A 27173-nucleotide genomic window follows, 5' to 3' on the forward strand; every position below is an offset into this window, starting at 1 on the left:
ATACCTTGCACCAAATAAACAAAAACAACCCCTTCCCTACCTTATTTTCAATCTATTTCAAATTAAGGTAAGGGGTTTCTGTGTACAACAAGGTACTTTGAGTTTAAACAAACACAATATAAGAAGAATTATTAAATGGAAAGCTTATTAAAAGTGTTATTTACCTCTTAGCAACAACAGGGTGAAGGGTCCATGGGAGGAGGGAAACAACAACATCATGAGATTGCATCAAGTCATCAAGCAAATCGGGTCTGAATACATTTTATAAGCAACAATTAGTTTAATACGATCATAATTTCATTTTACAGACACTTTTAATTTGAAAACAATAATCATACTGACCCTTATCTTAGCGATTAGTTTTGAATATGAATTTAGTTTACATATAATTGTCATACTGGACCAATTATCACATTTGAGCGTTGAATATAAACATTAAACATACCCAGGAATCTAAAGGGATAAGACAATAGTCGATAAATTGATGTAAATCCCCATTACCCTATGATGAAACACAAAATTACCCTTTTTGTAGATTAAAATTGATGGTTGCAACATTTGAACACTCAACTTAATGAATGAATCAATCAAAATTCACTTAAGTCCCAAAAGTTGTCAAGCCAACGAATAAGAAAACCTAATGAATTTTGGAGACTAGTGTAATAAACATTTCATTGTCCCCTCTCTCTGCAACTTACCTTTCAACAACATCCAGAAGGACAGGTTCAGTTCTCTCATGCTTAGTGGCGAGACTGTCAGCCTCGGACTTCAGGGCAGCAGCAACAGTTACACCTGAAAGAAAATGGTCAATTAAGTTCTCTATTTTATTTAGCATTTTAAACAAAATTTTTGATAAATATTTTGCGTTTTCCACTGATAAATCTTAGTCAAAACTTTCTTTCAATCATTTCATAAATCAATCTGTCTATCGCTAAATCTATTAATTTTAAGTTTGATTCACAAATCTAAATAATCATGAACTTTGATCACATTAATATTTAATCAATTTCTACTAATAATACCAATTTTATCATTTGTGTGTGTGTAGCCATAGTTTCTTAGTGTTTGGACCTAAGTAGTCATGGAGTAGGACGAGACACTTTTGTATGCTAGCACCAGGGCCAGCTCAAGGTCCACGCTCAAGTACAAGTACTTGACCCGCTGTCTCAAGGGACCTACTCTTTATTACCTCACCCTCGCCGAGTATGGCATTTTATCATAATATCATTTAACAAAGGTATAAATTCCTTTGTCAAACTTTAGATCTTTCATTTGAAATCAAATGTTAGATTAATTGAAATAGGATAAAATCTTTCCAGTATCGCTTGAACAGATTAATATCCGGTTGATTAGAACCGGTTCTTAAGCCTGTGTCTTCAGCATCTCTGGGCTAATTGTATATTTTTATATCTGCGGAAAGCTGTTTATAATTTAATGAGGGAAATAGCTATTATCTATCTAAATCTCAGTAAAATAATCAAACATCTCACCAACATCAGGATCTCTGGTGAGGTATTCAACAACAGGAGCACTCACATAGCCAGCACCAAGGATCAAGGCCTTCTTCTTAGAAGAGAAGTCTCCAAACACTTGCTTGTTTTCTTCCCTAAACAAAACAAATTTACTTCAGATCTATTAGGACATACCTGATAAATTGTTGCAAATGCCCAATTATGATACACAAAATTACCACATCTGTAGATTAGAACTAAAGGTTGCAGAGTTAGAACACTCAACTTAATAAATCAACCAATCAAAATTCACTATAGCCCCCAAAGTTGCAAAGCCAATGAATAAGAACACGGTATTATAAAACTTTGGGGACTAGTGAAATAAACAGCCCTTTGTATCCCCTCTCTCTGGCTAATTCTACTGCTAAAGTTTGCATGATTTTGACAGAAAACATTATGTAATTGAATTGAATCTTAAATTAGAAAGTCATTTACATTTTTCATCTGTTTTAAACTTGATTATGTCTCTATGTAAAACTGCCCTTTTGCTGTAGAAATGCAATAACAGACTAATCAGCCAGTCTGGGCCAAAAAAGAAAGCTTTTTTTATACAAATTCTCAGTACATACATATCTTATTTCTAATTTTATCTCTGTTAAATTACTATATTACTAGTTATAAACTTATATATCATGCACTTATATTAACACACTGCAATATAATACTAAACCACAATTTCATTTGACCTTATCTTTTATTACAACAGTTTTACTAATGCACTTGGCAACAGAGAAATCTTTACAAAAGTACTTATTAATGGCTGCACCCATTGAACCTAAGAAGATTTAATGTAAAATAGAGAAATATTAGTAAGCGGTTGTCTAGACCTAAGGTACAAACTTCTACTAAGATTTACAGACAGAAAGACGATTGCTTTAAAGGTAGACATCCTGTTACTTTTATATTAGGATATTATTAATCTGTAAACAATTTCAATTTTATTTCGTTCTATTAAAGCAACTTAGTGCCTATAAAAAATGACGTCATATAATACAAATGACCAATGATAGGCCAGTATATATTTTAATTGACCAATTGTAAAAAATGTACTGGCCTCTCATTGGTAATGTGTCATTGTATGGCGTCACATCTTTTATGTACAACAAGCGGCTTCCTTCCTATTGCAAATAATTTACAAATTCTTACCTAAGTTTAGCAATATACTCAAAGTTGGGGGTCAATCTTCCATTTGATGTGATGACCGAACCAGCCACAATAGGACCCATCTTCTCCTTGTTCTCATCAAAGGGCTTGTTAGCATCAGACCTGATGATATCCATGACATGGGGGAACAGCAGGTCACCGAAGAAGTCGGTGGCCTCCATTGGCAGCTGGGTGGGCATGTTGTCAATGGAGCAGATCAGAACTCCAGGTCCCTTGAAACTTTTCTTGTCCTTGTTTTGTTCAGCATCATACCTTGCAAAAAAAGTAAAAGCATTTGTTTTAATTTCTATTAGTTTTAGTTTTATCAAAATTGTCCCAGGCACACTCTGATAAAGAAGCAAGGCAAAAAATCAGGGTAAATATTTGTTTAAATTTTAAGCCCCCTTAAACTAAAAATTCCCTGTAAAAGACCCAAGCTGATTTCTGAACTCACACAATAACCTGTAAGATTTTTCTATAGGAGCATAGCTACTCCATCAGAGTGTGCTAGGATGATAAGGCCACTCTGTAGCATACATTTGAGTGGGCTAAGATTCAAACATGTAACCATCTTACCCTGCAGATTCAAAGTTGCTTCTACAAGAATAGATAACTATGTTAGTAACTTGATATTAAAAGACTATTTAATTAATTTGAAAATAATGTAATGAAATACTTACAAGCAGAAAGGTTCATCAATAGTGGTGCACTCATTCATAAACTCGAGTGAGCCTCCAGGGTCAGCTGAGATATCACAGACAGCAATGAGCCTGCTGGGCAGGGTGGGGGTGCCAGGAGAGCTCTGGATCCAGGGAGTGTTGGCAGGTTGCAGCAGGGACTTGGCGTCAGGCAGGGTGATCAGTCTTGGGGTCTAAAAATGATTGGATTGTACAAAAAAAATAAAAAGTGCACAATACAATTATTAACATGGAAAGGATGTAGTGAATGAGTAAAAATATGAGAGAGATGGCACAAAAGGCTGTATATTAAACCCCTTAAAGTTTTATGATAATGTTTTCTTATTCGTTCGCTTAAAAACTTTGGGGACTGAATACATTTTGGTTTGTTGATTTATAAATTTGAATGTTCAAACGTTTCAATCACAATCCGCCATTGTCTTATTCCTTTAGATTCCTGGGATGGAATTGTACCTGTGGAGACCAGTAAATGCCATTAACAATAACACTGGCATAGGGAGCATATTTGTGAGCAAAAGTGGAGATATATCTTTCGGGATGCTCCTCAAATTCATCAGCATTGTAACCACCTCCAACTTTCCTCTCAAATTGATCAGATCTAAATTAGGAAGATTATTTTAATCATAGAATTAATATAAAAAGAAAATATTTGTTTTTTAAAAGTCCTAAATACATACAGTTATGCTTTTAAACTATCATTAACGTAGATTATTAACCTTTGATTTTTACAGATTAGACTTACAATTGGTAATTAAACAAAGAAAGGAGATTATAAATAATTTCATTTAAAGTATTTGCTACCTGCTAATTTCAGTGGCATAAAGCTTGTTGGTTTCACCATGCAAAGCAACTTTCTTTAACATGTTTGGTGGCACATACTCGTGGGGCAGTTCCTAGAAATTAAAAGAAAAAAAATTTGGCAGAATTTCATGTAAGTCAAAAGTTTAAAAAGAGCATTCACTGATTAATTTTTATTTTACTTTGTTCTGTCCAGGAAGCTAGTATAAGTGTCTGACGTCATAATCTGAGTCAGCCACTTTTACTAGCTTCTCTGTCCAGGAAGGAACTAGGTCCCAAAGTTTCTGATTTGATGGCTCAACATCTTTAGGGCCTTTATTGAATATTAATTAGTTGGTTATTTAAGTTGAGTGTCAAACACTAGTTTTAATCTACAGAAGGGGTAATTTTCTGTATCATCATTTGGAATGTGCATAATTTTTTTGACCATTGTCTTATCACTTTAGATCCCTGTGTTATGTATGATAATTTGAATACTCTGTCTTGTTCTAGAAAGCTATGATTGTTCACCTGGAAAATTTCCTGGGCACCCTGTGAGACATTGCCAGATCCAGTAAATACAAATGTCATGGGTCCAATACTCTTGGGCATCATGTTCAGAGAGATCTCATAACCAGCATCTCTAGATTAATAAAAATATTTGATTGCTTCTAGTAATAGACTAAAACCATTTTAATGGCAATATAATTGTTCTTTAAGAATTTCAGATGTAACTGTCAATAACATCTAAAGTAACATAATAAGGACATTTAATCATGTATTAGGAAATAAATGTATAACCAACTTTACCTTACCTAAGCTAGGCTAAACCCTTAAAATTATTGCTCTTAAGTAAATAGACAAAAAAATTTAACAAAAAAAATAAGCGGAGGGGAAGGGAGTTTTGAACTAGAATATTTTAATGCAAACCTGATGGCTTGTCTGGCATGGTGGGAATTTCTGTAGTTGTGGGCGGGAGCAACATGCATGAAGGGAGTATGGTTTCCCAGGGCTAATAATCTAAAAAATACCATTAACAATAAATTAGTTAGAGTAAGTTTTAAAAAGAAATAATGTATTTTTACTAATATAATGTAAAAGAAAGATATTCCTACATTTGAATTAAAATTCAATAGTTAGGAAAAATAAGATTTTTAAGCTTTGTAGTAAATAGATAACAGTATTTAAACTCTACTCCCTCTGTGTATATCCTATTTAATGTTCTATTCCTGTATCCTTGAAAGAAATCGAATGTTCTTCAAAGAATATGGTTATAATATCAATGGATATAAAATATGTGGATATTGCAATAGGGGAATTTTTGTTGCAGATGTAGGTTGCTTAAACAGTACTCATAAAATTTTCACTACGTTAACTTAGGGCAAAGTCATTATTAGAAGGGGGGGGGGGGTATCATTATAATAGCCATCTGGGAGAAACATTTTATTAGGGTATGCAAGAATCTATCACAATATCCACATGATCTATATCCATTACTACCTACCTGAGACCAAGACCATGCAGGATATCAATCATGCCAGCAATGCCAGCATACTTGCCAAACTATATCCTACCTGAGACCAAGACCATGAAGGATATCAATCATGCCAGCAATACCAGCATACTTGCAAAACTCTATCCTACCTGAGACCAAGACCATGAAGGATATCAATCATGCCAGCAATGCCGATATACTTGCCAAACTATATCCTACCTGAGACCAAGACCATGAAGGATATCAATCATGCCAGCAATACTGGCATACTTGCAAAACTATATCCTACCTGTGACCAAGACCATGAAGGATATCAATCATGCCAGCAATACCAGCATACTTGCCAAACTATATCCTACCTGAGACCAAGACCATGAAGGATATCAATCATGCCAGCAATGCCAATATACTTGCCAAACTATATCCTACCTGAAACCAAGACCATGAAGGATATCAATCATGCCAGCAATACTGACATACTTGCAAAACTATATCTTACCTGAGACCAAGACCATGAAGGATATCAATCATGCCAGCAATACTGGCATACTTGCCAAACTATATCCTACCTAGGGTTGGGCCGGATACTTTTTTGGCCGGATACCGGATACCGGATATCTGGCTGATTTCAAACGGATATCCGGCAAATATCCGGTTATCCGGCCAAATTACCGGATATCCGGCCAGATAACCGGCCAAATTACCAGATACTAAAGTAGCAAAAAAAATTTCTTCAGAAATCTTATATAAATTTACATAAAGTTAAACTTGTTCAGAAAAAATGTTCTTCTAGCTTCAATAATAAGAAAATTATAGCCATTTAAAATTTTAAAAAGCAGAGATTTTTGGTGTAAAGTATAAAAAATTAAAGAGCCGGATATCCGGCCGGATAGTTTCAATATCCGGTATCCGGCCGGATATTGAAAATGGCCGGATATCCGGCCGGATATCCGGCCACACCGGATATCCGGCCCAACCCTAATCCTACCTATGACCAATACCATGAAGGATATCAATCATGTCAGCAATACCGGCATACTTGCCAAACTATATCCTACCTGAGACCAAGACCATGAAGGATATCAATCATGCCCGCAATACCGGCATACTTGCCAAACTATATCTTACCTGAGACCAAGACCATGAAGGATATCAATCATGCCAGCAATACTGGCATACTTGCCAAACTATATCCTACCTGAGACCAAGACCATGAAGGATATCAATCATGCCAGCAATGCCGGCATACTTGCCAAACGCCACCACCCTCTGGCCGTTGGCATCACACATCCTCTCATAGTCGACACATCTCACATTCTTTTCCAGCATGGCGTCCAACAGGTCCATGTTGTCCGGCTGGGCCTGATTAATATATTTGGCAACTTTACCATATACATTTTTTGGCTGCATAAATTAAGCCAAACACGTTAAAATAAGAAAAATTCCATATCAAAAAAAATTTTTTTTTGTAAATATTAAATTAATCATTTTCTTTTTGTAGTTATTCTAGTCGAAAATACATTATAAATTGATAAATATTAAAACAATAAATATCATAATAAATGATTTTAGTTGATCCTTTTTAAAATGGTTAGTCTTTCTGGTAAAGTTAATCATCTGAGGAAAACGCTTACCTTAATAGTATGTGAAAAGAAACAGTAAGTTTTGTTGGACAAGAGCAAGTCTACTGGAACCTAAAATAAAATCAAAATTATTTTTCAGTTTTTAACTACTTTATAAAATGGTATTTCATTTTGATGTTTTGATAGTTCCATTAGCTTCCAAAAGATTTTTAGAAGTAATGATTAATCTTTCAAAAAATTTATTAAACATGTTTTATAGTTAGGGAATCTAAGTATTACAAAAAACAATAGAAGGGGAAGGGGTTAAATAACTCTTTGCCCCCACCCCACATTGACCTTGTGGTGACTTTCAATCGTTTTTTTGAATATCAGCCAATGGCGTCGCAATTTGCTAGCAGATGTAAAAGGTCCCCAACTCTGGGTTATACATCTATACTAATCCCATTTGTTGTCTCATAAGACAATCTTTTAAAAAATGGCCTTAAACCTGTTTGACACCAAAAATGACAGAGGCTGATGAGATATCCTCTTGAATTCTGGCTCCAGCATTGGCATAGGCTTGCATAGGATAGGCTCTCCTGTTTGAGGGCTGCACTAGAACCTTAATAAATTAAAAGATTATACAACAAGTCATAAAAATTCATAGATTCTCAAACAGAGAACTAGTAAAACTTAGATAAGTGACCTCTAAAGGCGCTAGAAAAAAAATAAGTTTAGATATTTCTTCTACAAATGATTTCTCATTGATTGGTGGGGGTACCTTTTACTGGGACCTAAAAGAATCATATCGGTTAGCAAGATGATTCAGTTCAATCACGCATACTGTCTACAAATTAATTCTGTTTATCTGATGGAAGGATACACTACATCAAGGATTTTAATTAAAACATTAATTGCAAAATTAATTATTAAATATATGAAGATGTAATTATGTAAAAGATTCAAGGTTGAATTCTGTTTGCTGCTAAATGACTATTAAACTATCTAAATGTTACCTTTACACCTTTCTTGACTAGTTTCTTAACATGTTGAGGACCAAGGGGAGCCCTCCTTTCCCATACAGACTGGGTTTCTCTAAATATTGAAAATTAAATTAGATTCTATAATTCAATATTAACTCATACCGATATGGTTCTCATAGTTCCAGGGCAAGTTTATAACTGTTTAAGATAAGGGTTGCTTTACCCTCCCAAGAGAAATCTAGAATAAATGCCACCTCTCATTTATAAAGTGCCCATAGAGGCATATTCAAATAAAATAGGTTAGACAATTTTGCTTTCATAAAAAATTAGAAAAAGAAAATTTTCAAAATCCCTTGAAATTAGTGTATAGACCAAATCTAATGTTATATAAAGAACATGACTTAAAAATTATAATTTATTTGGTCACTTGAGTGTTTTTACAAAGCAGCTGTAAATCTTAATCTTTATTAGAACAGTTATCTTATTATTAAGTTTAAACTAGCGGTTACGCCCGTAGACACTTGAAGTGTTGGGAGGGGAGGGGTGTTGAATTAAATTTCCCCATTTTTTATTTTACAGAATGGGTAATTTTGTTATTATCAATGGGGATGTACATCAATTTATCGGCCGTTGTCTCATCCCTTTTTATCCCTGACTTTTTGCCCTTTTCAAAAACAATTTAGTTTTATTGATATGATCAACAAATTTTGGTTGTTTTAAAAGAACATTTTCCCAATCTATTTCTCTAAGCCTATTATTATATTTGATCTTGCTCCCATGACTTTTGCGCAACTGTTGGACACTGAACACTTTTTCTTTGCGAACTTTGTCATAAATTTTCTCGGCATTCACACAAAAATGGTTAAATAATCCTTATATTAAAGTAACAGGGTCTTGCTAACCACTGAACCGATAAGGTTCTCCTTTATAATGTAGCTCTTAAGTACCTCTTTAAAGCGACTGCCATTCCCAATTTCAGTGCTGTAACTCTTTTTTAAGATGAATTCCTGTAGTTAAAAAAGTGTCACAACTGACCCCTCCCTCTAGTATACATATGTATAATCTCTTCCAAAAAAATCTTCATTAAGGTTTAATCAGTAGGTACAAAAGTATAAATTTTAACAGTATTTGCATAGCTATAAAGTAATGGAATTCCAATTTTTGTATTTAACTATTTTTCTCATAGGATTAAGTTCTGATTATAATATGTTATTTCAAAGTTAGTTATGAAGACAAAATCTTTTCTTAATATATATAAAGCAATATTTTGACCATTAAATTTTACTCTGTAACTTTATCTTTAATGTCAATATTGGAAAGCTCTCATATTGATATGATAACAGCAATTATTGGATTTATTAAAATTTATCTATTAAACAGACCAGACCTCTCCAAAATAGCCTAAAATCTACCAAAGACCTTTTAAAGTAATATAATATTTCATTACAAAAACTATAAGATAATTGTCTCTTTTTACCTTTTATTTAAGACAGATACACATTAATTTATTGTTTACATTTAATAAATCAAATCATGTAGAGAAAAATACATCAAACTGCACCCAGAAATAAGATAAGGATGATAATATCCATGAGAGAAGTAAAAATATAAAATCTAGAAAAGCTAAGATAATAAACATTTAAAATGATTCAACTAATAGTGTCTGTAATATTGACACAGTTAAGTAACAGAAAACAATTTGCTAGCAGATTAAAAAGGTCCTTGGAAAAGGGGGGCAGGTAGTTTTCTGTATATACATCTATAATATAGATCTGTTATATAAAATGAGCTAAAGTATATTTTACATAGCAGCCAAGGGGTATAGTCCTTTCCACGACATCCCTCCATAAGGGGCGATTTGTCGTATTTTGAAAATGGCTTTTTATAGGTTATTTTAGGTTAGGTTATATTGGGTAGGTGATTGCCCCACAGGGTTAGGTAATTGGCCCCGCAGGGTTAGAGCCCCCCGCAGGGGCTAGAAATAGGAGAAAACTTACTGTGAAAAATACGAAGAATCGCCCCTTATGGAGGGATGTCGTGGAAAGGACTATACCCCAGCCAAGAAATCATATTTCCCACTAGCATCACAGACAGACGGACAGGACAGTTAAAGCTAAAGAGTAGCATCACTACTAAATAACTGAAAAAGTACAAAACTTAGAAAATATGATGACATATGTTTGTTATTGCATTATGATTACAATAGTGTGTGATAATATTAAGTACTTCTATATTTTTAATGGCGGCTACGCCTCCAGAAGAAAAGGACTTTGAAAGACATGGTGGTGTGGTGGGGGGTGGGTTTGGGGGGGGAATTTTTGGTCAACCTACCAGTTCTAAAATAATTTTATATCATTTTAGTTGGGGTGGGGGGGTTATTTTTTTCTACGAATGTGAAGGTACCCTAGTCCAAAAATATACAAAAAAAACTTCCATTTATAGACACACAGAGACAGGCTTACATTCTATTATTAAGATATAAGGTTTACCAATTCTAATGTCATGGAGTGCAATGAAAATTTGAAAATATAATCAGAACCTAATTTTTCAACTACATGAAAATATTTGGTTGCCTCAATAGTTAATAAATAAAAAAAAAGAAATAATTGGCTTATCATTTCAATAATACGACTCCACTCCATTCTCAAGAGCCTCACCAGAATAAGGTGAATTTTACCTTCTGATGGCCATAACTTTCTGGCCCCCAGAGGACTTAGTGTAACATCTGTTTTGAGCATTCCTAAAATAAATAAAAAAGTAAAATATTTTAAAATCAAGTTAAAAAAAACAATTTAATTTAAACTAAAAATCTACACTTTATGAATCGATATATAATTAATTGGATGTTGCACAAGATTTTCAAATTCTTTAATAAAGTGATACTCCAAGCTGACTAAAATACCGATATCCCCCAACCAGCTCCTTAATCTCATCCCCTCCTACTGAATGAACAAACTGATTAATAAATGGGGTCCATATTAGCAACCAGGACAGGAGGTACTTCTTGAAGTACTGAGGGATATTGACGTCCATCCCCTTACCAGTCACTTATCCTTCCAGGGATATGGAAGGTTTGCGTAGGACTAACTATCCTACCTGGAAAATCACCAAGTTCAAGAAAACACCCACAGATGATATTAGCAACTAAAATTAACTACAAATTTCCCAATTGTGAATACATACACGTATTCTATATCCATTACATCAAGGATGTTTTGTTTCCCAAATACTTGTAATGAGGGCTGGTTTGGAGGTTCCACTGGTATTTTGGCTAAATACTTACTTGACTTGTTCAAGTTTCGACAAGGGGCGAATATTTCTGCTCACCCTGTCTATCCGAAACATTTTATAAAGGTTGCCTGATTCTGAAATTAATAACATATTAGAAAATCAATTAGTATAGAAATCAGGAGGGAGGGACTTTGTGCTGTTTATTACACTAGTCCCCTTAGTCTTATACTAACCTTTTTTTTATTAGTTGGCGTAACAGTCTTGGGGACTTTTATTGAATTTGATTAGTTGGTTCATTTAGTTAAGTGCCCAAACGTTTAAACCACTAATTATAATGTTTATAAACATTGGAGATATACATCAATTTATTGGCCATTATCTTATCCCTTTACATCACAAATGCATGTGTCATATATTATATTTCTCCTAAGTAGGTGTACTTATCTTCCAAAAAGTATACCCAAATTTAAAAAGCCATCAAGCTGTTAAATTTGTTTTAAGATAAGCCATCTATATCAAAACGTATACATAGGTAAGTAATAAGTACAACTATTTTTAAAATAATTTTTCTACTAAAACTTTTTATGCAATAGCTAATTATATTTTGTATTTCAGGATGAAGCCACGGGCTACTGGGTTGATCATTTTATCATCCCTGGTTGTCATCACCTCTACTTCTAGTAAATTAGGTAAATATATATATTGTTTAAGCAGCGATGCTACTTTACATGTTCTTTGTAAGCAAATTTTACGATTTGATTACGCGGTTAAATGTCCTACAGACATCCAACCCTTTTATAGCACGATTTTTGTCTTTTGGAAGTCCTAACTGTGCTTGGTATTGGAATTCTACACATGACATAGAAGATGTAACAATTTTAAATGACTACTTTACAGAGCACTGTTGTGAAAAAAAAGGAATTAAATAATTTACAGGTTTGTCTTAGGGTTTTATATAGCAAAATTAGATATTTTGGTTCTAAGAACTAGTTTTCTAATATGGTTTCGAAACCAGTTAATATCCGCTGGATTAGAACTGGTAAAAATCATGTATAGCATCGAATTACAGAGAATTTTCTAAGAATATTAAAATAAATTGAAATGGCTATCTATTTTATTCAGTAATAAATAAAATTTCAACTGAATTTTTTCTCTAAATCTTTAACAGTTTTTTACTGTGCAATGGTAAAAAAGGAATTTGAAGTTTTTATCTGTTAAAATGTTCTATCTAGGTAAATTCAATCCCTTTGTGCCCGCCCACTCTGGAGAGAGTCCTGCCTGTGCTAAGAAGGGAGCTTCATACTGTGAATATATTCAAGATTATCCTATGTAAGTTTTTATTTATTAACATGTATAAGCAGGGCTTGGCAGCCGCGAGTCAGCTACGATTAAGCATCAAATTTAAACCAGTTTGGATGATTTGAAATTTAAAAAAAAGGAATTGCTATATTTGGTTCAGGTTAGAACTTTGAGCCTGGGTAGAATTTGTTAAAAAAAACAAACAAAAATATTTGAGCAATTTGCATTTATCAAATAATGCTTTCATTTGCAACATAATAAAATATAATTGCAATTTAATGCTACGTTTATTTCCATGAATAATTTACATTTTGTAAATGAACTAATTATTTGATAATTAAAATGAGAATCATTTTAGTACATAGATTTAAAATTCAAATTGTCAGGAACTGAAATATCTACCTAATTCAAGTTAAAATTGGAAAAAATGTTTTGTGGAAAATCTGAAAATGTAAAAAAATTATTAGGATTGAAATAGCTATCAAATCACAATTTGAAAACTATGTGGGTTAAAAATGAATCTTAAACATTTTTGTTTATGTGTTTTTAAAGAAAAAAAAAACACTTTTTGAACAACCCTAAAAAACTTTCTTAATGATAATGTTAATTTATTTGATTTATATAATAGTTAAAAAAAAACATTTACCAAATTTCAAATCATTAATGGTAAATATTACTTAAGATAAATGATAAATACATGAACATTATGGAAAGAGAAATTCAAAATTTCACAATGGATTAAAAATTAACTAAAGTTGACTGTAAAATTTTTAATAATTAAAAAGGGAGAGTAAAAAATACACGAATAGTGCAAACAATAGCAATAAGCAACAACAACAACATAGCAATAAGCCGTTGTCCTCTCCATTTAGCACTAGCGGCTCTATTATATGGTTATTATATGATGTGGAAGGGCAGAAAAATGGCCTAAAACATACCCAGACTAACTTATAAAAATAAATAGACCTAAAACCATCTTAGGACTTATCAGAAGCTTCACTGTAAAGGAAAACCATATCTGTTGAGCTATTAACGAGATCCCTCGCTACAGACAAAAAACCTTACTACTTTATAAAATAAGATATAACTTTAAAGTTACAGTTTTGTTTTTTATAGAATATTGTGTGTAAAGTGCATTTTTATTTCTTACATGTATGTATGTAACATTATTTTTATGGTATAATACATAAACAAAACTTTACATAAATGGATAAAACATTTAGTTTTAATTCAGTCTAAAACAATGATTTAAAGGGATAAGGCAATAGCAGATAAACTGATGTACATCCCCAAAGATAATACATAAAATTACCCTTTTTGTAGATTGAACTGAATGGCTGAATACTAAACTTAATCAATTAACCAATCAAAATTCCCTAAAGTCCCCAAAGTTATTAATCCAACTAATAAGAAAATGTTATTTTTTGTGTAATTAACAGTTCAATGTCCCCTCTCTCTCTGGATTCATATAGCTTAGATCTAATACACAAATATGCAAGACTTTGAATTTACAACAAATATATATGAAATTCCTAAATGTTTTATCCATATATTATAAGATTTAATCAAGCATATATTACATATTTCTTAGTGAGAATTTTTCATCCATGACTGAGTTTCAAGCCGGGCTTGGCAGTCGTGCGTCAGCCGCGTGTAAGCCTTAGTAAAACCGTCAAATTATAATTTCAAAATTCAGCTTGGTGTCTAAACCTGTTCCTAAACAAACAAAACATCTTTTCGAAATTTAATTTTTTGCACAAAGCTAAGGCGCGTTTGCCGAGCCCTGGTTTCAAGTTTACCATTAACATTTATGCAATCAAAAGAAATCAACATAATGCAATAAGGAAATAATAAATAGAATAACAAGAAATTGAATATTAACAATTTTTTATTTAATTAGGTTAAAAATAAAAAACAACAATTCAAGTAATAATAAGATTATTTCCAGTTTGCTTCGGAACCGATTAACACAATGTACGAGAACCGGTTCTCAGCCACACGGAACAATTATGTATCGTATCACATTATATCCAGTTTTCTACTACTATAAAAATACAATCATAATTTTAAAACCAGTTTTGTTAGCCTGTTCCTTTGGCATCTCGGGGATACAAAACTGGTTTTAATCTTACAATTGTACATTTTTATATCCGTGAAAAGCTGTTTATAATACGATGCGATAAATATCTATTTTCTATATTTGATGATAAAACCTTTACTTAGAAAAAGGGGGGTAATTGGACTTTCCCCTTTTAATTTTAGAATTTATTAGGGGGAACATTTTCGGTCTAGTGGTTAGCGAGATATCAAGCTACAAACATAGACATACATCCTGTTACTTAATGCAGTGGATTTTTAAGCAAAATTATTAAAACAAAAACATATGAATAATTAATTGCTTGAAAACCGTTTAATTGAAATTGTAATAATAAGAAGTGTAGTAATAAAATTAAGTTGTAAAAGTTGCTAGCTTAGAACATTTAGCATGTAAGCATTCATTTGGAAAAGTTTTGGTAATTTTTTTTAGTAGCGCTGCCACTATATATACGTCATATATGATGATTATATGACCAGCCTCCTAATTGACTTTACATTCTTATAATACTATATTTGTTTAAAGCACACAAATCTCAGTGATCTATAGGGATAAGGCAATTGCCGATGAATCAATGTACATCTCGAATGACGATGAACAAAATACAATCCTTACAATTAATGGTTAAAACGTTTAGACACTCAACTTTGAACCAACCATAAGGAGCGATGTTACAAAAAGGGATTCAATTCTCTCTTTTGTTAATATTAATTCGGAAAGGTTTCGCTACTATTAGAAAATATCATCCTTGCTTTTTTTAGAATAAAAAAAATGCATACCAATGAAATAATAAACCAATTCCTTATTATTGAAACCTTTTAAATTTGGTTACATAATTAACGAGGATTACCAGTTAAAGATATTTATCAATTTAAAGTTCAAATTGATGATACAGGACAAACATAATTTCCCCTTCTTCAGATTAGAAAACGTTATTATAAAACTTTGGGGACTAATCTAATCTCTCTCTGTATCAATTGAGTGTTAAATTGTTGTAAAATTACTTAAATTTCAAGATACTTGCTTTATGGACGTACTAACTTTATTATATAAAGAACGGCTTCGCTTATAATATCAACTCAAATTGCACTACAATAGTGAACGGTCAGATAATGACGTATATTGGTAAATTTTTGTATCACAGAAATTTTCCCGGATTTTTTTTCTATAGTAACCCATGGATACAGGATTAGGATAATGGACGATAAATGATTCTTCTATCAAACAAGCCTTATTGTTAGTACTGCAAAAACACTAGGAATGTTCTGACCTAAGTTAGTCTTAAAACTTTTAATTTAAAAAATTTAAATGATAAATTGCAATGAAATGTCATATCTGAATGTTAACAAAACTGGTATCAATTTATTGATTTCTATTTTAATATTCGTAGAAGATTGTCTGTAATAAGATACTATACATGATTTTTCAATATGTCTGAGATACAGTTCTAATCCAGCGGATATTAATCGGTTTCGAAGTCATGCTGGAATATAATATAAATTGATTAAATTATAGAATATCTATCCCTTTTCCTATTAGAAACTAAATTCTTTGTCCATTCCTTTAATTCAATAGACACACTTTCAATTGGACAATAATACAAAAATAAAAAGACATTGCAACACTTCATTATTTCGTCTGTCTATCTGTCCGTAATGTCCTTAAACAAACGCGATTTTATGAAATGGCTATATTTCTTTATAGGTTTTATTTCTAACTTAATTAAAAATGTCCGTCTGTCCGTCCAATCTTCGATTGGTCAGTCATATTTGTTTATGGTGCAACTTTAATTTATCTGCAGCTAATCAAGATACACGACTGAATTTTTTAGTGAAGATTCTCTATACCAATAAGCATCTAGTATTTTCGTTACTTGATTTGTTGGTTCGTCATTAATGCTACAAAAAATAAAAATCATAACATGTGAAAACTTTTTAATATTACCACTTCACGTATGCTCTAAAGCTCGTTTAGTTCGTAGTTCCATCATTGTTTTTTAGTACTTCGCTACTTATAATTGTTATCATCCTTGTTGTTCAATATCTTGCCAACAGATGACTCAACTGATTTCAAATTATAGAGCAGTTACACTACTAACTAGTATTTTAGTAGCGCAGCTTCTCAAACTATTTGCCTGTTCGTACGTCCGTTTGTCCGTTACTTAAAGTATTTTTTACAATATCATCAAACAAATTTTGTGTAGAAAATTAATTTTCTAAATTTCTTTGCATTTTATCGCTTTTATTAATTAAACTATCAAAACACTATATATAAAATCAAAATTATTTATCAAATTATTTAATACTTTGGGCTATAACTCTTAAAGCCTCTAGAGGTGGAAGGGGGAAAAGTCGACCCCCCCCCCTTTTTTTAATTTGAGCTTTGAAAAGAAAAGAAAAAATAATATTTTGGAGGGTGAAATCACCCTCCTGAAAAATTGTGAAAACCCATCTCTTGACCTATAAGAAGCTTTACTGTACAGAAGAATCATAATGGTTCAGAAGTAAGCGAGATCCTTCGCAACAGACAAAAAAGCTTACTACTTTATATAAAAGGATATTGTGAATCTTGTTATTGCTGCGCTATTTGTGGACAGTATTGTTGTTGTTATCTACTATCTTACCATGGCAGATGGCTACACTGATTTAAAATTAGTCGAAGGTCATGTGAACCTCTAAAGAGAGGTATATACAGCATGCTATTCCTTAATGAAATAAAGACATTTTGTGGTTGAACAGTTTGAACACTCAACTTAATGAATCATCCAACTGAAGTTCCCAAAGTTGCTGAGACAACGAATAAGAAAAGATTATTATAAAAATTTGGGAACTAGTGTAATAAATAGCCCAATGTCTCCTCCCTCCCAGCATTTGTTATTCTGAAAGTTTAAGATTAATATGAAAATAAAAGAAACTTAATCTCATAAACATTTACATTACAATACCTACTCTTTTATTGACCATTTTAGAACATCAAATTTGAGAGCAAAGTTGATTTTTTTGTGTGTTATTTTAGAATGTCTTGATTACATTAGGTAAGGAGTGTGTATGTTATATTGATCACAAAATACAACCATTCATTAGAGACGATTATAACAATTAGAAATGAAACTACATAAAAACATAAGACAAAAAGATAATTTGAAATATAAAAACGTGAAAAATTAAGCGTCAACACATCATATTCCATATGCCTCTATCAACCAATCCTGGGTAGATATCAGCAAATCTAGTAATGTAATATTGGCCCTTTTGGGTAAAATTCAAATGATATGTCCAAGTTATTCTTCGATAACATTATATAAAAAATAATATCTTCCAGAATTTCTTCGGTACCTTAAAATCAGCTATATTAGAATCATCGTATTAAAGACAATTTTCCACGAATATTAAAATAATGATCATAAAAAAACTGGTTTAATCTTAAAATTTTTCATGTTAATATCCGAGGAAAGTTGTCTATAAGACGATGCGATAAATACCTATTCTATATGTGCTTTCCCAATTTTTTTCCCTTATTAAATTACCAAATAAAGATAAATTTCCCATATAAAATGTCCTTAATAACCTATTTAATTATAAAATTAGTTAGAACAATGCAAAATAGTTCTTCTAAAAATCATTTCGTGTAAGGTGTTACAAAATTTCTTTTTTACAATTATGTTTTTTAACTTATCTTTTTTAATTCAATGTTTCTAAAAATATATGACAATGTCAATATCCCTAAGTATAATAATTTTTTCATCGCATTGTAAAATAGACAGCTTTTCGTTGATATAAAAATTAAAAATTAAAGATAAAAACAAGTTTTGTTAACCCCGAGGGGCAAAAGGCCCCGGCTAACGAAATTGTTATTAATTTTGTGATTTTCTTGGAAAATTGTCTGTAATACGATACGCTAGTGTTTTTCAGTAAGGCTGGAAATCGGTTCTAATTCATTTGAAGCCATTAGGAAAATAAATTTATTTCACAAGCAAAAAGTTTTAAAAGATCTTTAAAATTAACTTTTTTTTATCCCAACCTATATTTTTCCTTTCCTTTTGGCGTTCTGTGGTTAATTTTCAATAGGCCTATATGTTCATTGTATTTATGTGACAATAGGACAAAGTAAAATGATACTAATTCAACATTTTTAAAAATGTGTTATTATTGCATTTTCCGACAAATTTAGGACATAAATAAAGATGACAGGGATTTGGCTTTCATAGACAAACTTTTTAACCTTCTTTTATTTTGGAGATTAAGGTAACTAAACATCATTTTGAGCTTTGAGAATGATATTTTAAAATCTTAAAAACCATTATTTCATCCCATCCCTCCCCCCAAAAAAAGCTTGGACGTCCTCGAATAGAGTAAAAATAAATATTTTTTTCCTGATGAAAACAAGCCACGATCACTTTTATTTGATTTTATGTATATAGTTGACATAGACTGAAATAATTATATGTGTACAAGATGACAACACTTTTGACAGGTATATAACGTCAAATTACCCTCAAGCGCCTTGTTGAGCGCAACATCGCACCCCCCCCCCATAATATAATTTTTGAATTAAATTGAAAGAGATTTGGGAGGGAAGGTTATTTTTTTTTCTACTTTAGGTCAGGTTAGGTAAATTTATACTAGGTAGCCCCAAAAGGATAGGCCCTTCCACAAGGAGTTAAGCAAAGAGAAGAAAAAACAATACCTCCACTATTTTAAATTTGTTCAAAAACTAAAAGGGTGGGGGGATATAGCTGCAACTTCACAGGCACTTTATGAGAAATGACATTAGACATCTAAGTTACATAGTACAATGATCATATAATCTATAAACATATTTTATGAACATTATTTTTCTTTTAACTGTCATATGTGATAATTTAATTACTTCCGATATGCTTTATATATACATATTTAAAAACATAGATATTGATGTTGTAAATATTTTCATGGCACTTTTGGAGGGGATATTTTTAGCAAAGAGAGAGTGGACAATGGGCTGTTTATTATACACTAGTCCTCAAAGTTATATATATAATAACGTTTTCTTATCCGCTGGCTTAACAACTTTGGGGACTTTAATAAATTTTGATTGGATCATCAAGTTGAGTGTTTATACGATTCAACCACCAATTTAAATCTACTTAAGTAATTTTATTTATTTTTATTAGGGTTAAACATGAATGTATTGGTTATTGTCTCATCCCTTGACATCTCATATCTACACAAATAGCATAAAACCAAATATGTACAGATTAGATCAGCTATAAACTAGTTTTAACTAAACATACAACATCTATGTACTATAGTAAATAGGTTTAGTTAAAAGGCATTTGAAAAATAATATTTTGCTTAAAACTTACTTGTATTAAAACAAGGATGACAACATCCATAAAAGCGAAGCACTGAAACGGTAGGACAAACGGACATTAACACTTGTATAGTGTTAGAACTTAATTATCATAATATAAATTTATAAGAGTCAAAGCAAAATTGTAAGTAAATTTGTTGAAAAACTGCTTGATACAGGAAAATTTTTATGGACATACTTACATTTTTAGAACTTGATTATAGAGTTGCTTCGCTTAATACATTATACTTTGTTGTCCCAGGAATCAATATACCAAAAATCAGATAAATCCGATGATTAGATCACATAAAAATTTGTTGTTAAAAAAGTAAAAAAATCTACATGTTTAAAATGGACGTACGGACATTTTGGTAATGATTATAGAGTTGCTACGCTTTCTAAATCGTACCTAATTACTAAAGGAATCACCATGCAAAATTTGAAATCGATAGGACAATTCTAACATGCCTAAATTAACGGAAAAAGCTATCCGTTACGGACGGACGGACCGACCCTAATTATAGAAAAGCTTCGCTTTTGAAAATAATTTTGTTTATAAACGGCGTAACACTTAAACCAAATTATATTTCATCAGTTTACAAATCCCTGTCCAAAGTTCCTAATTATTTTAAGCTTTTTTTCAACAGATTATAAATTGGTATTGGTCAAGAAAAAAATATTATTTTAATTTGCTTTTAATTTTAGCAATCAGAAACGTGCTTAAGGACAATTAAAAAAGAATAATATCATACATAAAAGCGAGGTAAAATCAAATATTAAAACATTAAATGAACGATCTGTGTAAAATCATTATCCAAAAACGCCTTAAACTAATACTAACATTTAACAATGATGAAAACATCTTTAAGTGGCGAGGCTTGTATGTATAATAGTAAGAAATAATATAATAATAGTAAGCATATGGAAGATAAAAAGACAAACGAAAAGAGTGATTTATAGAATAGATATGAATTAGTCAGCTAGTAAAATCTTAATCCCAAAAAAAGTATAAGAGTAGCTATATATATAATTTTATCTAGCAAAAATATAATAAACTTCAATAACTAAGTCTATCTTGAATAGCAGACAAGAAATTTACATTTTGTCATAAACTGTCTCTAACGGACAGACGGACTATTACGTTAAATTATTGAGTAAACTTGCTACTAAAACATAATAATAAACAATAAGATTTACAAAATATATAAAATAGCACATTTAAAATGATTTACAACGCAATAAACACATATAAAACTATATTTTTTCACTACATGCGCTGTGTGTCTGTTTGATTTGACCGTCACTATTAGTACTAAACACATTTCATTCTACCTTTATCCCTTCCCCTTTTTCTCTATTGTGTAATTCTCTCCCCATTTCTATTGTCTTTCCTTTTCTCTTTACTCTCTCTCTCTCTCTTTTGTTTCTTTCGCTCTCTCTCTTTCTCTCCCTCTCCCTCTCTCTCTCGCTTTCTATTTTTTATTTTATGCACCTTTTTAAAAAGTATTCCATTCTCTCCATTTATTTTTTCCACAAAACAGCAATTGAAAGACAAAAAAATCAACACGCAACGCTGGATCTATATTTTTTTCTACCTGGATCCAGTATTGGGGATCATTATCGTCTGCTTGCAAATTATATTCTGCACTTGCCTGTGTTAATATTTCCGACGCTATTGGCTGATATTCAAAGACCTATTTGAAAGCCTGCACAGGGTCCACACAGATATTTAACCCTTTTTCACACTAATGTTTTACATCAATCTACATACTATGCATATTAAGCTATAAAAATTGGAAAGGCTTTTAATGAATATAATAGATTTGAAATCTGCATAAAATTTTAAGGAATTTTTAAAAAATTAGTTTTTTTTGTATAATTCTTTATCTATAAGCGCAAATACAAATTAAGTTAAATAATTTTGACATCTGTGATTGGTGGATGGAAAACTATCTGCGCCCTGATTGGAGAAGCTTAAGTGACGTACATCATTCAACCAATTAGAGCGCAGGTAGTTTCCAATCCACCTATCCTATTGGTCAAAATTTATAAACTTAAATTGGATTTGCGCTTTTAAATAATGAATTATATAAAAAACGAATTTTATAAAAAATCCTTAAAATTTTATGCAGATTTCAAATCTATTATATTTTTCCAATTTGTATAGCTTAATGCATATGCATCCAAGTAACGCAAGATTTGATAATGATACTAAGGGTCTGTTTTGGTGATTTTACTCAAAGTGCCTAGCGAGCAAAGAGCATTGTTTCTTGCTTTAGTGTTTTCACCTCAGTTTAGTTGAGGTTACATTGGCTATAGGTTAGCCTTGCAGGGTTAGTGCATCGCAAATAATCTAGAATATTTTTTTTTAAATTGCTGTTTGAATATTTCTTTTTAAAATTCTAGATGTTTTATGTAAATACATTTTAATTGTTCCTTTCCTATTTTACATTTTAAGAATTTCTCAGGGAGAGATGGGACATTATTCTTTAAATTTTATTGACACCAAAAAGTTTATCAACCACATTTTCTAATTCGTTAGCTCAATAACTTCATGTACTTTTAGTGATAAGTTGTGTCCAAACTATTCAATTTATTATTTCAATCTACAGAAAGGGGAAACTTTGTTTATTATCATAAACGTCCATTGTCTTGGGCCTTGATACTTGATTGAAATTTCTACACCGTTGCAGAGATCTTATGGAATAAGAAGATAATTTTATGTACATCGCCAATAATGATAAACAAACTTACCAATTCTGTAGATTAAACGTAGAGGTCAAAAACTTATAGTTTGAATCAACCATCCAAGATTTATCAAAAGATTTTAAACCAACAAATGAGAGAACGACTTCATAAAACTTTGGGTACCTATATAATTCCCAGTTCTGTCCTCCCTGACATCAGCCGGTAATTTCTAGCGCAACACCCTCTTTTTCAACCCAACCCCTTTCTTTTAAAAATTGTGTTTTTACAAAGAGTAAGAAATAAATATTTGCCATTAACAAAGTATATTTTTTTTGTGTGCGGAAAACAGGAGGTCAAATGGTTTTACTTCATGTATAATTAACCTTCTTAATCTTTTTTTAAATGAATTAAATTATCCCCAAAATATAACTTCATTTTTTAACTAGATTTTAAACTTCTTTAGAAACTAAATACTTGTCTTGTAGTACATGAATAGTACTTTTTTAGGTGCGTAGCATCTTTATGAATAATATTAGTAAAGTTTCTGTTGACTTGCTGGCCTTTATTAGTTATTTATCTTATCGTATTGTAGACAGCTTTCCGCTGATATTAAAATGAAAAATTATTATTGAGACTCAGGCTAAAAAAAACTTTTTTTAAAATGAATTTTACTTTAATATTTGTGTAAAATTGTCTGTAATATAATGCTATACATAGTTTTTCAGTATGTATTAGAACCTAAGCATTTATAGACCTAATCTATGTAGCAACTGTAGATCTAGATTGCAGAGGTACTGCATAGCCTATATAGATATACCCTATTTAATATTTATAGAGAAGCTTTGCTGCCTCATAATATGAGCCCATGTTTATAGTACTTTTCCCCTGAAACGTATTTTGACACTCCCATATGAATTCCTATTGTCCGATTTTAGTTCAAGCCCATAGCTATAAGCTTTCCTATACTTTGAATGTCTAATGATAATGTTCTTTTGATTTTAGGATGGGGTTGGAAATTTCCATTTTTTTACTTTGATTCCTTAGGGGCACCTTAAAACGGTTGTTTTGCCTCCCCCTTCTACTTCAAACGGGTGGAATATTATTTCGACTACTTTTTTAAATAAAAAATTAAAGCTGCAGTTTTAAAATATGTACAGACTGACAGACACACAGCCAGCTACTTTATGGAAACATTAAGGAAATCCTTTTTTTTAATTATTGAAATCGATTAGAAAATATTTGATACAAACAATCTTTTAAATATTCCAATTGCTTTTATGAAGTAAAACTTTTAGAGTAAAGTAAATATGTTTTTGTAAAAAATTCCTAAACAATGTATATACTCACGTTGTTAGTAGATTTTCATTTTTAAAATTTTTAAAGAAAACATAACATCCAGTTAATATAGTATAGATATATAACTTTCAAAGTAAGGACAATTTGATTTAGCTTTAAATTTTAAATAAATACAAAAATGCAATTTCTTTGCATAGATTTTTTTGCAAGTTATTGCATAATCGTTCCTAAAGCATTTATAGTTAGGGAGGGAGGGAATATTGGCAGTTTATTTCGCCAGTCCCCAAAGTCTTCTAATAACTTTTGATTATTCTCTGTGTTAACAACCTTGAGGACTTGCATTTTGAATTTTGATTGGTTAGTTCATTTAGTTGAGTATCCTAGCGTTTCAATTGTAATTTATATTGGATATTTAAGATTTTTCTTGATTGATTTCACAAATACAATAAAATATATGCCCGTTTCAATGATTAAACAACAAAGTACAAAAGTTTCTGAAATCTTATTATATACAGGGATATCAAAAAATCTAAAGATTGTTTAAAAAAATTTTTTTTATTTAATTTATACAACTTAAAGCCTTAAATTTTAAAACATTCGTGGTGTACATGTTATGAATATAGAAATACTTTAACCAAATCATTATAGGCATTTAGAAAAATACTCCTAGTAACACCAATATTTGACAAGGAGTATTATATGCATCAGTAGCACAGAATCAAAAGAGATATTGTTAGGGAGGAAGGGAACATTGATTATCAAATGAAAAGTAACCAAAGTTTTACATAAAACGTTCTCCAATTCCTTATCTTTTAGGTGATCTTTTTAAATCTTGATCAATTTGTTGTAACTAGCATTGTCAAATTTTACACAAATTTTATGAACGACGGACATTTGTTTATCATAATTGGAGGTGTACGTCAATTATCTTTTACTGTCTTAAGTGGACAAACATGGTTAACATGGAATGACGGACGGACGTACGAACAAATCCTACTTATAGAGTAGCTGCTCTACTAAAAATGTTAATTAGAATTGTTTTGTACTGTGTACTTTTCCATGCAGTAATAATGGGCGCCCCGTAGAAAGCTTTACAAATGCAGTTAGATAGATAAGTAGACTTGGCGTAAGAGTAAAAAAAATATTCATCCTAATGTATAAAGTAGTTTTTTTTGTCTGACGCTAAAGATCTCGGAGAATTCAGATCCGAAATGGTTGTACTGTTAAGGGAAGCTTTAGAAGTGATTTTAGGCTATTTGCCTGACCTACATTGCCCTCCCCTAGATGCTAGGGGTGCTGCCGCTAGTTGTATTAAATTGACTAATCATTTAAAAGCTCATATTATTTACTACCTTACGATAAGTAATTCTGCACTTATTCACTTACAGCTATAATATTTTAAATTGCCATCCATACGGCAAACCTGTCTATGTACCCTACTGTATTTTTACATGAATGTCTATTATACATGTGGCCAGTATTTTTGTTCCTTTTGTCGTTTGGCTTCCAGCCAAATACTTAGATCGAAGGGTTTTATTCACAATGAAAAACATAAAAAAAATTATGTACCTGGATTTTAGATGGCTCCTGTAGCAGCCAGGATTGATGGGTAAAAAAATCGCATTTTGCCTTTTCAAAATTTTGTAGGGGGGGGGGGGGGGATAAAGCAGTATATCATTATGAGATTGAGAGTCGGGAGGTTTTTTTTATGAACCATTCATAAGAGTGTTGGGAGATTATCTACTTCAAAGAAAATAGCTTTAAACCTGTCGAAAATAACAATGAAAGGTGACCTGAAAGGCACAGACTTCTCAAAGATTCATTGAGCTACTTACTCTACTTACATATCTTGAGAATAACTTTTTCAATTTTATTAGTACAGTTTAGTTTAAATTCCCCAAATTATATTTGGGGCGAAGAGTACACCCCACCAACTCCTATTAATATTTTTTTTCATGAATACGGCCCCCACCGCTGCTGCATTGAAGTAAAGGTATGTCGAGCCAGGCCCTCAAAATAGCACTCGAAAGATTTGAAATGGCAAAACTTTTCTACAAATGTATAGCAAACCAGGGATCTAAAGGGATAAGACAATGGCCGATAAATTGATATACTTCTCCAATAATAATACACAAAATTACCCCTATTGTAGATTATCATTAGTAGTCGAAACGTTTAAAAGCTTACCTTAATGATACAACAATTCATAAAAATTTCTAAAGCTATTAAGCAAACGTATAACAAAACGTTAAAATAAAACATTGGGGACTAAGGTTATAGTGTTATAAAAAAAAAGATTATTAAAACAGCCACAACCTTTTTGATTAAATTTCGTTATTCTTGTTTGGAAAAATATGTGTGTCCAAAAAATGTATTAATCTTTAACTTAGTACAGTTTCTTAAAATACTATTCAAAAGTACCATGAGAAATGTAAAAACAACTTTTCCATCAGTTAAAAATAATCATTAATTTTTTTGGGAAGAATATTCCATAGATGCTTCAGATGCTAAAATATGGAAATTATTAAAAGTAGTTTTTTCATGACATATCCAACGCCATTCAACCTTCAAAATAGTTATAATTGTAGTATAATAATACTAGTTGATAGAGGATATTAAAGAAAAAAAGAAACTTTTAGTTTAAGAAAAGAACAATAAACTATTATACTTAAATTACAAATATGGTAGCCATTGGAAGTATTTACGTCTTTGTGTGTGGTGACATAATGAAATACCACAATTATAAAGAGACTTTATTGACAAAAATGTATCAATAATTATTTTATTTATTTTTAGACATATACTGGTTTATCTGCTAGAGAGGGGGATTTTTGATACACATTCTCTCTTTTTAAGCGAACAGGTAGAATTTTATTTATTTTAGTGGACTTTATATTCAACTGGTCCCCAAAGCTTTAAAAATGTGCCCTGATTAGTTACATAAAATATTTTGGGGATTTATAAACAATCTTCATTAAATGTCTAACCTTTTTCACCAATAGTTTACGTCTATTGAAGGGATTATATAGTTTTTCACATTGGGGATTTAATAACTTTTTTGTGA

At 31.3% G+C, this 27173-nt stretch overlaps 2 protein-coding genes across 3 annotated transcripts in view; one reads left to right on the top strand and one right to left on the bottom strand.

The window, feature by feature from the left end:
- The window catches only part of LKRSDH (lysine ketoglutarate reductase/saccharopine dehydrogenase), a 40557-nt gene extending 29026 nt beyond the window's left edge, over positions 1–11531 (bottom strand). The window contains exons 1-15 of one of the 2 annotated variants that reach the window (XM_080166500.1): positions 11453–11531; positions 10847–10909; positions 8203–8281; positions 7695–7808; positions 7259–7318; positions 6823–6986; positions 5060–5149; positions 4661–4772; positions 4154–4245; positions 3806–3950; positions 3335–3525; positions 2658–2927; positions 1491–1606; positions 699–792; positions 165–251 (exon numbers count right to left, since the gene is read on the bottom strand). In XM_080166500.1, coding sequence (XP_080022626.1) covers positions 165–251; positions 699–792; positions 1491–1606; positions 2658–2927; positions 3335–3525; positions 3806–3950; positions 4154–4245; positions 4661–4772; positions 5060–5149; positions 6823–6986; positions 7259–7318; positions 7695–7808; positions 8203–8281; positions 10847–10909; positions 11453–11514 — 1739 coding nt within the window. In that variant the 5' untranslated portion in view covers positions 11515–11531. Of the gene's footprint in view, positions 1–164; positions 252–698; positions 793–1490; positions 1607–2657; positions 2928–3334; positions 3526–3805; positions 3951–4153; positions 4246–4660; positions 4773–5059; positions 5150–5773; positions 5813–6822; positions 6987–7258; positions 7319–7694; positions 7809–8202; positions 8282–10846; positions 10910–11452 lie in introns of those variants that run through there. The other variant, XM_080166501.1, reaches the window with a different exon arrangement.
- LOC145324599 (uncharacterized) overlaps positions 1–27173 on the top strand; it is an 80171-nt gene that overhangs the window by 48696 nt on the left and 4302 nt on the right. The window contains exons 2-4 of the mRNA XM_080167181.1: positions 12016–12089; positions 12633–12729; positions 26906–26972. Coding sequence (XP_080023307.1) covers positions 12017–12089; positions 12633–12729; positions 26906–26972 — 237 coding nt within the window. The 5' untranslated portion in view covers position 12016. The remainder of the gene's footprint in view (positions 1–12015; positions 12090–12632; positions 12730–26905; positions 26973–27173) is intronic.

This window comes from Acartia tonsa, chromosome 7, assembly GCF_053477335.1.
Source record: "Acartia tonsa isolate MP-2025a chromosome 7, ASM5347733v1, whole genome shotgun sequence".
Lineage (NCBI taxonomy): Eukaryota > Metazoa > Arthropoda > Copepoda > Calanoida > Acartiidae > Acartia > Acartia tonsa.